The sequence below is a fragment of the Moschus berezovskii genome, chromosome 8 (genome assembly GCF_049115385.1).
Source record: "Moschus berezovskii isolate FMDL1 chromosome 8, NW_MosBer_1.0, whole genome shotgun sequence".
Classification (NCBI taxonomy): Eukaryota; Metazoa; Chordata; class Mammalia; order Artiodactyla; family Moschidae; genus Moschus; species Moschus berezovskii.
The window spans coordinates 54,725,031-54,739,345 of NC_142467.1; the positions used below are offsets into that span (position 1 = coordinate 54,725,031).

The 14,315-nt window shown below is 41.6% G+C and overlaps 1 protein-coding gene across 2 annotated transcripts in view; it reads left to right on the forward strand.

Moving 5' to 3' along the window:
• Positions 1 to 14,315, forward strand: part of PRELID2 (PRELI domain containing 2) — a 98,048-nt gene that overhangs the window by 43,134 nt on the left and 40,599 nt on the right. For both annotated transcript variants that reach the window (XM_055429930.2, XM_088838584.1), the window contains exon 5: positions 12,355 to 12,460. In XM_055429930.2, coding sequence (XP_055285905.1) covers positions 12,355 to 12,460 — 106 coding nt within the window. The remainder of the gene's footprint in view (positions 1 to 12,354; positions 12,461 to 14,315) is intronic.

Below are 14,315 nucleotides of genomic sequence, written 5' to 3' on the forward strand. Positions count from 1 at the left end.
AGGAAAGTTATGACCAACCTTGATAGTACATTAAAAAGCAGAGACATTACTTTGCCAACCAAGGTCCGTCTAGTCAAGGCAATGGTTTTTCCCGTGGTCATGTATGGATGTGAGAGTTGGACTGTGAAGAAAGCTGATCGCCGAAGAATCGATGCTTTTGAACTGTGGTGTTGGAGAAGACTCTTGAGAGTCCCTTATACTGCAAGGAGATCCAACCAGTCCATTCTAAAGGAGATCAGTCCTGGATGTTCATTGGAGGGACTGATGCTAAAGCTGAAGCTGCAATACTTTGGCCACCTCATGCGACGAGTTGACTCACTGGAAAAGACTCTGATGCTGGGAAAGGTTGGGGGCGGGAGGAGAAGGGGACGACGGAGAATGAGATGGCTGGATGCCATCACCGACTCTGTGGACATGAGTTTGAGTGTACTCCGGGAGTTGGTGATGGACAGGGAGGCCTGGCGTGCTGTGATTCATGGGGTCACGGAGAGTCGGACACGACTGAGCGACTGAACTGAACTGAACTGAACTGCTTGGAAAGAAAGTTATGACCAACCTAGATAGCATATTAAGAACCAGAGACATTACTTTGCCAACAAAGGTCCGTCTAGTCAAGGTTATAGTTTTTCCAGTGGTCATGTAAAGATGTGAGAGTTGGACTGTGAAGAAAGCTGAGGGCAGAAGAATTGATGCTTTTGAACTGTGGTGCTGGAGAAGACTCTTGAGAGTCCCTTGGACTGCAAGGAGATCCAACCAGTCCATCCTAAAGGAGATCAGTCCTGGTAGTTCATTGGAAGGACTGATGCTAAAGCTGAAACTCCAATACTTTGGCCACCTCATGCGAAGAGTTGACTCATTGGAAAAGACCCTGATGCTGGGAAAGATTGAGGGCAGGAGGAGAAGGGGACGACAGAGAATGAGATGGCTGGATGGCATCACCGACTCAATGGACATGAGTTTGAGTGAACTTGGGGAGTTGGTAATGGACAGGGAGGCCTGGTGTGCTACGATTCATGGGGTCGCAAAGAGTCGGACACAGCTGAGTGACTGAACTGAACTGAACCTATTGCTGAGATTTCTAATCTCATAGCCTGGGACAATGGTTGTCTCCTTCACTGAGATAAGGGCAAGGCTAGGGTTTGGAGCCCGTAGATATGTGTCTGCATGGTGCCAGGCTATGACCTCAGGCAAATTATTTAACTTCTACCACTGTTTCCTCATGTGTAAAAGAAAGAAAACACATTAAGAGTGACAACTGTGTGTGATATATAATAACACAATTTTACTGTACAGTTTTTTGAAGAGTGCATGTGACCCTGAGTATATAACATCGTGCATGGATGCAGTCATTCCTTTAGGCTGAATAGAGACAGGGGTAGGAAAACTTGAATCATCTTTATATCTCCTGAGTCAAACATCAGATGCTTAAAGCTTGGGGTCAAGGAGAAAGTCATAGGACAAAAAGCACAAAGAACTGGAGTTATGTAGTGTGGGAAAAGGAAAGCTGAGAGGTGACTTTATGGGACTTTAAATGAAGGAGTTAAGTCAGAAGTTAGCATGTCCCTATGCTGAAAATGGTTCATGGTCGCACAGAGCCTGTTAAAGATGACTGTTTATATGAAAATGATGCTTAAGGATTTATTAGTAATATTTTTGGTGATTGCCGAGTAATGCATCTTTATTACAGAAAATTAGTAAAAAGAACAAAGTAAATACATAGCACCTATAAAGCAAGAGAGTTCCAGAAAAACATCTATTTCTGCTTTATTGACTATGCCAAAGCCTTTGACTGTGTGGATCACAATAAACTGTGGAACATTCTGAAAGAGATGGGAATACCAGAACACCTGACCTGCCTCTTGAGAAACCTGTATGCAGGTCAGGAAGCAACAGTCAGAACTGTACATGGAACAACAGACTGGTTCCAAATAGGAAAAGGAGTACGTCAAGGCTTTATATTGTCACCTTGCTTATTTAACTTATATACAGAGTACATTATGAGGAACGCTGGGCTGGAAGAAGCACAGGCTGGAATCAAGATTGCTGGGAGAAATATTAATAACCTCAGATATGCAGATGACACTACCCTTATGGCAGAAAGCGAAGAGGAACTAAAAGGTCTCTTGATGAAAGTGAAAGAGGAGAGTGAAAATGTTGGCTTTGGCCACCTCATGCGACGAGTTGACTCACTGGAAAAGACTCTGATGCTGGGAAAGGTTGGGGGCGGGAGGAGAAGGGGATTACAGAGAATGAGATGGCTGGATGGCATCACCGACTCTGTGGACATGAGTTTGAGTGAACTTCGGGAGTTGATGATGGACAGGGAGGCCTGGCATGCTGTGATTCGTGAGGTCGCAAAGAGTCGGAAACGACTGAGCGACTGAACTGAACTGAACTGATAATTCTAATGCCCAGAGAGTCTGTTCATATTTTAGCTCTGTCTACTTGTCTATCTGTTCATATACTCATCCATCCATCTTGTCTTTCTCTCTTCTTTTTTTAAAGAGCTGAAATTAAACCATAAGTTGTTGTGTAAGCTACTGTGTTTTGTGCTGGAACTTAAATGGAGGCTTACCTAACATGAGGGATTTAGATTAGCTATGTGTATTAAGAAGACAGTGTCTGATGTGCTTTGTCAATGATTTATTGAGAGAAAATACAGCAGTTCCTTCTATGAAAGTCTTAAAATATAGTAGGATAAACTCTCATCTCACTGATGGCAAGGGCATGACCCTGCTTTACTGCCCTGTTATTCTCTGATATGTGGGTAAGCCTGAGAGTGCTTTTCTGAGCATTTACTTCTCCCAAAAGTGGTGGAAAGAAATATTGGTTAGAATATGACGTAAGTGAGACTTTTATTAATCCATCACCTACATTTTCCTTGCAGACTGAAGAGTACATTTCTCCCTAGAGTGTAGGACTGCTCAACTTTTCATTTTTAAAAATCACTAAAATCCTACTCTGACTTAATCTGGAACAAAGACGGGAAAGATTAATGTCAGTAGGATATAGTTTTACATGGGCAAATCATTTTAAATAGGCTTAGATCTAAGAGGTGGAAGCTGCTTTGCCTAGACTGTTTGTGAGATTGACTAGGATAACTGTGTATATATGTGAGAGAGAGAGGGAGGGAGGGAGGGAGAGAGTGTTCTGAAGGTATCCTTTTAGTCTTTGCATCATCTAAATGTGGAGGCTACTGCTATTAGAGATTTCAGTTCAGTTCAGTTCAGTCGCTCAGTCGATCCGACTCTCCGCGACCCCATGAATCACAGCATGCCAGGCCTCCCTGTCCATCACCAACTCCCGGAGTTCACTCAAACTAATGTCTATTGAGTTGGTGATGCCATCCAGCCATCTCATTCTCTGTCGTCCCCTTCTCCTCCCGCCCCCAACCTTTCCTAGCATCAGAGTCTTTTCTAGTGAGTCAACTCATCGCATGAGGTGGCCAAAGTATTGAAGTTTCAGCTTTAGCATCAGTCCTTCCGATGAACATCCAGGATTGATCTCCTTTAGAATGGACTGGTTGGATCTCCTTGCAGTCCAAGGGACTCTCAAGAATCTTCTCCAATCAAAAGCATCAATTCTTCGGCGATCAGCTTTCTTCACAGTCCAACTTTCACATCCATACATGACCACGGGAAAAACCATAGCCTTGACTAGACTGACCTTTGTTGGCAAAGTAATGTCTCTGCTTTTTAATATACTATCAAGGTTGGTCATAACTTTCCTTCCAAGGGGTAAGCGTCTTTTAATTTCATGGCTGCAATCAGCATCCGCAGTGATTTTGGAGCCCAAAAAAATAAAGTCTGACACTGTTTCCACTGTTTTTCCATCTATTTCCCATGAAGTGATGGGACCAGATGCCATGATCTTTGTTTTCTGAATGTTGAGCTTCAAGCCAACCTTTTCACTCTCCTCTTTCACTTTCATCAAGAGGCTTTTGAGTTCCTCTTCACTTTCTGCCATAAGGGTGGTGTCATCTGCGTATCTGAGGTTATTGATATTTCTCCCAGCAATCTTGATTCCAGATTGTGCTTCTTCCAGCCCAGCATTCCTCATGATGTACTCTGCATATAAGTTAAATAAGCAAGGTGACAATATACAGCCTTGACATACTCCTCTTCCTATTTGGAACCAGTCTGTTGTTCCATGTACAGTTCTGACTGTTGCTTCCTGACCTGCATACAGGTTTCTCAAGAGGCAGGTCAGGTGTTCTGGTATTCCCATCTCTTTCAGAATTTTCTACAGTTTATTGTGATCCACACAGTCAAAGGCTTTGGCATAGTCAATGAAGCAGAAATAGATGCTCTTCTTGAACTCTCTTGCTTTCTCCATGATCCAGCGGATGTTGGCAATTTGATCTCTGGTTCCTCTGCCTTTTCTAAAACCTGCTTGAACATCTGGGAGTTCACAGTTCACATATTGCTGAAGCCTGGCTTGGAGAATTTTGAGCATGACTTTACTAGCATGTGAGATGAGTGCAACTGTGCGGTAGTTTGAGCATTCTTTGGCATTGCCTTTCTTTGGGATTGGAATGAAGACTGACCTTTTCCAGTCCTGTGGCCACTGCTGAGTTTTCCAAATTTGCTGGCATATTGAGTGCAGCACTTTTACAGCACCATCTTTCAAGATTTGAAATAGCTCAACTGGAATTCCATCACCTCCACTAGCTTTGTTCGTAGTGATGCTCTCTAAGGCCCACTTGACTTCACATTCCAAGATGTCTGGCTCTAGGTCAGTGATCACATTATCATGACTATCTTGGTCATGAAGATCTTTTTTGTACAGTTCTTCTGTGTATTCTTGCCACCTCTTCTTAATATCTTCTGCTTCTGTTAGGTCCATACCATTTCTGTCCTTTATCGAGCCCATCTTTGCATGAAATGTTCCCTTGGAATCTCTGATTTTCTTGAAGAGATCTCTTGGCTTTCCCATTCTGTTGTTTGCCTCTATTTCTTTGCATTGATCACTGAGGAAGGCTTTCTTATCTCTCCTTGCTATTCTTTGGAACTCTGCATTCAGATGCTTATATATTTCCTTTTCTCCTTTGCTTTCGCTTCTCTTCTTTTCATAGCTATTTGTAAGGCCTCCTCAGACAGCCATTTTGCTTTTTTGCATTTCATTTCCATGGGGATGATCTTGGTCCCTGTCTCCTGTACAATGTTATGAACCTCCGTCCAGAGTTCATCAGGCACTCTATCTATCAGATCTAGTCCCTTAAATCTATTTCTCACTTCCATTGTATAATCATAAGGGATTTGATTGAGGTCATATCTGAATGGTCTAGTGGTTTTCCCTACTTTCTTCAATTAAAGTCTGAATTTGGCAATAAGGAGTTCATGATCTGAGCCACAGTCATTCCTGGTCTTGTTTTTGCTAACTGTATAGAGCTTCTCCATCTTTGGCTGCAAAGAATATAATCAATCTGATTTCGGTGTTGACCATCTGGTGATGTCCATGTGTAGATTCTTCTCTTGTGTTTTTGGAAGAGGGTGTTTGCTATGACCAGTGCGTTCTCTTGGCAAAACTCTATTAGCCTTTGCCCTGCTTCATTTCGTGCTCCAAGGCCAAATTTGCCTGTTACTCCAGGTGTTTCTTGACTTCCTATTTTTGCATTCCAGTCCCCTATAATGAAAAGGACATCTTTTTTTGGGTGTTAGTTCTAAAAGGTCTTGTAGGTCTTCATAGAACTGTTCAACTTCGGCTGCTTCAGCGTTACTGGTTGGGGCATAGGCCTGGATTACTGTAACATTGAATGGTTTGCCTTGGAAACGAACAGAAATCATTCTGTCTTTTTTAAGATTGCATCCAAGTACTGCATTTCGGACTCTTTTGTTGACCATGATGGCTACTCCATTTCTTCTAAGGCATTCCTGCCCACAGTAGTAGATATAATGGTCATCTGAGTTAAATTCACCCATTCCAGTCCATTTTAATTCACTGATTCCTAGAATGTCTATGTTCACTCTTGCCATCTCCTGTTTGACCACTTCTAATTTGCCTTGATTCATGGGCCTAACATTCCAGGTTCCTATGCAATATTGCTCTTTACAGCACTGGACCTTGCTGCTATCACTGGTCACATCCACAACTGGGTATTGGTTTTGCTTTTGCTCCATCCCTTCATTCCTTCTAGAGTTATTTCTCCACTGATCTCCAGTAGCATACTGGGCACCTACTGACCTGGGGAATTCCTCATTCAGTATCCTATCATTTTGCCCTTTGTTACTGTTCATGGGGTTCTCAAGGCAAGTATACTGAAGTGGTTTGCCATTCCCTTCTCCAGTGGACCACATTTGGCTGTGGTCCATGTGATCAGATCGACTAGTTTCCTCTGATTATGATTTCAGTGTGTCTGCCCTCTGATGCCCCCTCGCAATACCTACCGTCTTATTTGGGTTTCTTTTACCTTGGGCGTGGGATATCTCTTCACAGCTGCTCCAAGAAAGCGCAGCCGCTGCACCTTACCTTTAATGAGGGGTATCTCCTCAAGGCCGCCCCTCCTGACCTTGAACGTGGAGTAGCTCCTCTCTGCCCTCCTGCGCCCGCTCAGCCACCGCCTATTGGACGTGGGGTAGCTCCTCTCGGCTGCCGGCCCTGGCCTCAGGCGTGGGGTAGCTCCTCACGGCTGCGCCTCTTTAGAGATCTAATTAAGGGTTATAGTAACTATTTTTACCCAAATCACGGCTTTTTGGTTTTGTAATTTTCTTAATGTGTTTCCTAGTGAATATGCTCATATATACATATACACACACTCCCAAGTACACCTATGGGAGATGCGGCTCCCATTTCCGTTTCTTAGAGATATAGGAAAGTAGGGGCAATGTTTTTTTAGTGTTTATTTTTATTTATTTATTTGACTGGTCTTAGTTGTGACACACAAGATCTTTCCTCTTTGTTGCAGCATATGGGATCTAGTTCCCTGACCAGGGATTGGGAAGCATGGAATCGTAGCCACTGGACCACCAGGGAAATCCCTGAATATTTTTGATTGTAAGGAAATTAAATGTTAGTTTATCCATTTAGCAAATACTCATTGAACTCATTGAGTGTAGGCAGTGTGCTGAAAATGGAGGATATGGGCTCATGCAATACTTTGGCCACCTCATGCGACGAGTTGACTCACTGGAAAAGACTCTGATGCTGGGAAGGGTTGGGGGCGGGAGGAGAAGGGGACGACCGAGAATGAGATGGCTGGATGGCATCACCGACTCTGTGGACATGAGTTTGAGTGAACTCCGGGAGTCGGTGATGGACAGGGGGGCCTGGCGTGCTGTGATTCATGGGGTCGCAAAGAGTGGGACACAACTGAGTGACTGAACTGAACTGAACTGAACTGAAAAGCATTAAGGAAAGGCAGCAAGCCTTTTAGTTAATGGTGCACGTGTAACTGTTAATCTGTATCTATTATTTGGTGGCCTCAGATAAGTCCTTGTCTTCAGTATAAAGTCTAAACTCCTCAATCTGGGAAGACCATTTGCAATCTGGTCTCCATCTGCCCTGATAGCCTTATCTCCTGGCATCTCCCATGCCTACCTTATACTTTTTTATGGAAAGAGTTTATCAGCCCCTTACTCAGTATTGGGTGTTTTCAGATAACTAGCTCTTCAGACATTCTCTGCTCCTTCACACCTTGTCTGGGTCCTTGTGGTTTTCCTCTGGTGGAACTCTTTGCCTCCATTTGCTGGGTGACGCTCACCATCTTGTCTCTCTTTCCCACTAGTCAGTGGGATTCTGGAGGGCAGATCCTGTCCTTCCCTGTGGGACTCTTGCACCCAGTAAGGTGCTCAGCGTGTTGTAACCACACTGTCAGTGTGTGTTGAACAAATGAATGAATGAGGCAGAGTCCAATCTCATGTGGACTCTGAGGTGAACTCCCTCAGCTTTTGTTTGTGTGGAAAACCGTAATTTCACCTTCGCTTTTGAAGGATAATTTTACCAAATATGATATTCTTGGTTTTCAGGTGTTTTTTATCTTTTTTTCCTTTAGCCCTTTGTATCTTTCTCCCTGTAGTCATTAAGTTGTATCTGACTCTTGCAACCCCATGGATTGTAGCCTGCCAGGCTCCTCTGTCCATGGGATTCTCTAGGCAAGAATACTGGAGTGGGTTGTCATTTCCTTCACCAGGGAGCCCTTTGAATATATCATCCCAATTTCTTCTGGCCTACTTAGTGTCTCCCGAGAAATCATTGAAAACTTTATAGGGGCTCCTTTGTTTTATTTTTCTTGCTGCTTTTAAGATTCTCTCTCATTGTCTGTGACTTGATAATTTGATTATAAAAGTCTTGATGTGAGTCTCTTTAGGATTTATCCTCTTTGGAATAATTGAGTTTCCTAAATTTAGATGTCCATTTTCTCCCTCAGATTTGGAAAGTTTTCTGTCATTGTTTCTTTAAATAGGCTCCTTGCTCCTTTCTCTCTTTCTTCTCCTTCTGGCACTTCCATAATGTGTACATTGACCACTCAGTGGTGTCCCATAAGTCCACAAGGCTGTCTTTACTTCCTCTTTTCCCCATTCTCTCTCTTCTGATTTAGTAATTTCAAATGACATATCCTCAAGTTCACTAATTCTTCTGCTTGATCAAATCTGGTGTTAACTGTGCTAGTGAATTTTTCAAGTATTTTATTCTTTAGCTCCTGATTCCCGACCGCCCTCCCCCTTTTTTTCTTTTCTAGTTTCTGTCTGTTTTTTGATAGTCTCATTTTGTTCATGCCTCATCTCCTGATTTCATTTAGTTGTCTACTTCTATTCTCTTTTAGCTTATCAAGCATCTTTAAGGTGGTTGTTTTGAATTTGTCAGGTAATTCATAGATTTCTGTTTTTATAGGATTGGTTTCTAGAGATTTATTTTGTTATTTTGGTTGAGCCTATTTCCTTGTTTGTTTACTTTGTGACCTTTTGTTGAGACTTGGGCATTTGAAGAGACAGCCAACTCTCACAACCCCTGCATGTTTGCTTTGTGCAGGGGAACACTTTCACTCATCAGCCTGGATAGAGACTTGGGGCTGGGGGGCCCTCTCAAGTCTTAGGATGTTTCTTTTTTGGGCTTGTGTGTTTAATTTCCTAGTTAGAAGGTCTGCCCCTGTTTTCAAGAGCTCATATTCTCTTGGTCCCCAGTGTCTGTCTGTGGTACGACAGATTCTCTGGTGCTATAAGAGGCCACCTTGCTTTTATTCTTAGCTGCCCCCTGATATCCAGAATGTGCTGCTGTTCCCTTCAGCATTCTGAGTCAGGCAAGACAGAAACCAGTTCCACAGACAGCACACCCATAAAGCCAGAATGTTAGCTGTACATTCCACTCTTTTCTTTTCTCCCAGAGAAGCCAGGAGTTAAGAGTTTTCCTCTGATTTTGCTGCACTGTGCTGGATGCATGGGGCTATGAGCAGGTCAATGCAACACATTATTATTCACTCTGATGTGGCTCTGCTTGGCTTTATATTCATGTGGGTGCTGAAGTCTTTTAACTGGTCTATGGACTTCTTACAAAGGAAAATTCACTAGTATGTTGTTAAGTTGGGTTCTTGATGAGGAAATGGGGGCCTGGGGCTTACTATTCTGTCATCTTTCTGATATTACTCTCCAGTGTTGTTTAGATCTTTATTTTATGAAATGGAGATAATATTGGTAGAACTTTAAATAGGTCAGTGGCACATATAATCTGTCTCACCTCCTTTTTTTTATAATTTTTTTTTGACTCTGCTCGGTCTCAGTTGTGGCACGTGGGTCTTTGATCTTTGTCATGGCATGTGGGATCTTTAGGTGTAGCATGTGCAATCTAGTTCCCTAACCAGGGACTGAACCCAGGCCTCCTGCATTGGGAGCACAGAATGTTAGCTGCTGGACCTCTAGGGAAGTCCCTCACCTCCTTTTCTAATCAAAGATTAAAGAAATCATTCCAGGCTTCTTTCCTATTTCTGTCTGTCTCTTGTTAGTAGTGGTGGCTGCCTAACATTTAATAAGTTCCTTACTGTGTGTCAGGAGCTGTTCATGTTCCTGTTGTATATATGTATTTATTTCTTTCTGGCACTGGTTGTAAAAGTAAGATGCTATAATTATTTCCAACTTATGTAGGGAGAAAACTGAGTTAAGAAAATCTAAGTAATCTACTCAAGCTGATGATCGTCTCAGACTTAATTTTAACAAGACATTTTGTAGCATGGGATGAGGATATAGTATATATTTACTTCAGTCTGTTCAGTTCAGTCACTCAGTTGTGTCAGACTCTTTGTGACCCCATGAACTGCAGCACGCCTTTCCTCCCCTGTCCATCACCAACTCCTGGAGTTTACTCAAACTCATGTCCATTGAGTCGGTGATGCCATCCAACCATCTCATCCTCTGTCATCCCCTTCTCCTCCCACCTTCAGTCTTTCCCAGCATCAGGGTCTTTTCCAGTGAGTCAATTCTTTTCATCAGGTGGCCAAAGTTTTTGAGTTTCACCTTCAGCGTCAGTCCTTCCAATGAATATTTAGGACTGATTTCCTTTAGGATGGACTGGATGGATCTCCTTGCTGTCCAAGGGACTCTCAAGAGTCTTCTCCAACACCACAGTTCAAAAACATCAGTTCTTCGGAGCTCAGCTTTCTTTATGGTCCAACTCTCACATCCATATATGACTACTGGAAAAACCATAGCCTTGACTAGATGGACCTTTGTTGGTAAAGTAATGTCTTTGCTTTTTAATAAGCTGTCTAGGTTGGCCATAACTTTTCTTCCAAGGAGCAAGTGTCTTTTAATTTCATGGCCACAGTCACCGTTTACAGTGATTTTGGAGCCCCCCCCCAAAAATAAAGCCTCTCACTATTTCCATTGTTTCCCCATCTATTTGCCATGAAGTGATGGGACTAGATGCCATGATCTTTGTTTTCTGAATGTTGAGCTTCAAGTGAACTTTTTCACTCTTCTCTTTCACTTTCATCAAGGGGCTCTTTAGTTCTTCTTTGCTTTCTGCCATAAGGGTGGTGTCATCTGCATATCTGAGGTTATTGATATTTCTCCTGGCAATCTTGATTCCAGCTTGTGCTTCATCCAGCTCAGCATTTCGCATGATGTACTCTGCATATAAGTTAAATAAACAGGATGATGAAATACAGTCTTGATGTACTCCTTTCCCAATTTGGAACCAGTCTGTTGTTCCATGTCCAGTTCTAACTGTTGCTTCTTGACCTGCATACAGATTTCTCAGGAGGCAGGTCAGGTGGTCTGGTATTCCCATCTCTTCAAGAATTTTCCAGTTTATTGTGATCCACACAGTCAAAGGCTTTGGCATAGTCAATAAAACAAAGGTAGATGTTTTTTTGGAACTCTCTTGCTTTTTCGATGATCCACTGGATGTTGGCAATTTTATCTCTGGTTCCTCTGCCTTTTCTAAATCCAGATTTAACATCTGGAAGTTCATGGTTCACGTATTGCTGAAGCCTGGCTTGGAGATTTTTGAGCATTACTTTGTTAGCGTGTGAGGTGAGTCCCGTTGTGCGGTAGTTTGAGCATTTTTTGGCATTGCCTTTCTTTGGGATTTGAATGAAAACTGACCTTTTCCAGTCCTGTGAACACTGCTGAGTTTCCCAAATTTTCTGGCATTTTGAGTGCAGCACTTTCACAGCATCATCTTTTAGGATTTGAAATAACTGAACTGGAATTCCATCACCTCCACTAGCTTTGTTCGTAGTGTTGCTTCCTAAGGCCCACTTGACTTTGCATTCCAGGATATATTTACTTAGAATCAGTCAAATTTATTGTGGTAGAGATTCTTAAAGCTTTTTGACTGTCCTATCACATTTTGATCATTAAATGATTTGTTAGGTATAAATAAAACTTGTGTTTTATATAGGTTTTATAATCAGAATAATGTACCCATTTATTTTCTTTCCAGCTTTATTGAGATACAATTGGCATGTAATATTGTGTAAGTTTAAGATGTACGGTGTAATGATTTGAAATATGTATATATTACAAAATAATCACAATAAGGTTAGTTGGACAGGGAGGCCTGGCGTGCTGTGATTCATGGGGTCACAGAGAGTCAGACATGAGCAAGCGACTGAACTGAACTGAAGACAGCCATTACCTCACATAGTGACAGTTTTTGAGTGCATGGTGAGGACTTTAAAGATATACTTTCTTAGCGATTTGAAATGAGTAGCTTTTAATTTGAATATCATACATTGCTTATGTTATATAAACCGGAAGTCTCTTTTTAATAAAATCTTTTGTCCTAATATGCAATTATTGAATTACTATGTATATTATTTTGTGTTGATTATAAATGGTAATTATGCTGTTGGAAATCCCTGTAATTTAAATATTCAAATATAGAAATTACACCAAGAGTGTATATTTTTGTTTTTTGCAGGACAGAGTTCATTCAGAAAGGCAGGATTTCAATCACAGGGGCTGGTTTTCTCAACTGCATGTTGGAGACTTTTGCTAGTACATTTTTAAGACAGGGTGTCCAGAAGGTAAGCTTCCTTTCACTCTTAATCAATATTAATTTTAAGAAATTATGGAGTTTCCCATTGGGTTCTTGAACAAGATTCCTGAACAGATATAACAAGAAAAAATATAGTTAATAAACAAATATATACAAAGATAATTACCCTCACTAATTATTACATGAATCCAAATCAAAGTGAAGTTAAAGTGCCATTTGTGTCTCATTAAATTAAAAATATGCCAATGAAGAATATGTAATAATATGGGAATACTTACAGTCTAATGAAGAGAAATAAATCACAGTGAATAATTATGTTTACAGTATATGTAATGTGATGACAACTGTTTAGTAAAAAAGACAATAATACCTAATATTTTTGGGGTGCTTCCCATGTGCTACTCACTAAAAAGAATATTTAATCATTAGTTCACTTAATGCTTGCAAATTTTGGAAATAGCTTTTATTCTTGTCCTGATGTTGTGGATGAAGAAGACGTATGTCTGGAGCTCCTGATTATCTTTTATTATGGTTTTCAAGCCCTATACCTATGGGAACTTAGGTGTCCATGAATGGTGTTCAGAGGCCACCTTGGAGTTCTGTGGTCCTGTGTTGCCCTGTTTTAAGTAGAACAATTTAAGGGACTAGATCTGATAGATAGAGTGCCTGATGAACTCTGGATGGAGGTTCGTGACATTGTACAGGAGACATCGACCAAGACCATCCCCATGGAAAAGAAATGCAAAAAAGCAAAATGGCTGTCTGAGGAGGCCTTACAAATAGCTGTGAAAAGAAGAGAAGCAAAAAGCAAGGAGAAAAGGGAAGATATAAGCATCTGAATGCAGAGTTCCAAAGAATAGCAAGGAGAGATAAGAAAGCCTTCCTCAGTGATCAATGCAAAGAAATAGAGGCAAACAACAGAATGGGAAAGCCAAGAGATCTCTTCAAGAAAATCAGAGATTCCAAGGGAACATTTCATGCAAAGATGGGCTCGATAAAGGACAGAAATGGTATGGACCTAACAGAAGCAGAAGATATTAAGAAGAGGTGGCAAGAATACACAGAAGAACTGTACAAAAAAGATCTTCACGACCAAGATAGTCATGATAATGTGATCACTGACCTAGAGCCAGACATCTTGGAATGTGAAGTCAAGTGGGCCTTAGAGAGCATCAGTACGAACAAAGCTAGTGGAGGTGATGGAATTCCAGTTGAGCTATTTCAAATCTTGAAAGATGATGATGTGAAAGTGCTGCACTCAATATGCCAGCAAATTTGGAAAACTCAGCAGTGGCCACAGGACTGGAAAAGGTCAGTCTTCATTCCAATCCCAAAGAAAGGCAATGCCAAAGAATGCTCAAACTACCGCACAGTTGCACTCATCTCACATGCTAGTAAAGTCATGCTCAAAATTCTCCAAGCCAGGCTTCAGCAATATGTGAACTGTGAACTCCTAGATGTTCAAGCAGGTTTTAGAAAAGGCAGAGGCACCAGAGATCAAATTGCCAACATCCGCTGGATCATGGAGAAAGCAAGAGAGTTCCAGAAAAACATCTATTTCTGCTTCATTGACTATGCCAAAGCCTTTGACTGTGTGGATCACAATAAACTGTAGAAAATTCTGAAAGAGATGGGAATACCAGACCACCTGACCTGCCTCTTGAGAAACCTGTATGCAGGTCAGGAAGCAACAGTCAGAACTGTACATGGAACAACAGACTGGTTCCAAATAGGAAGAGGAGTACGTCAAGGCTGTATATTGTCTCCTTGCTTATTTAACTTATATGCAGAGTACATCATGAGGAATGCTGGGCTGGAAGAAGCACAAGCTGGAATCAAGATTGCTGGGAGAAATATCAATAACCTCAGATATGCAGATGACA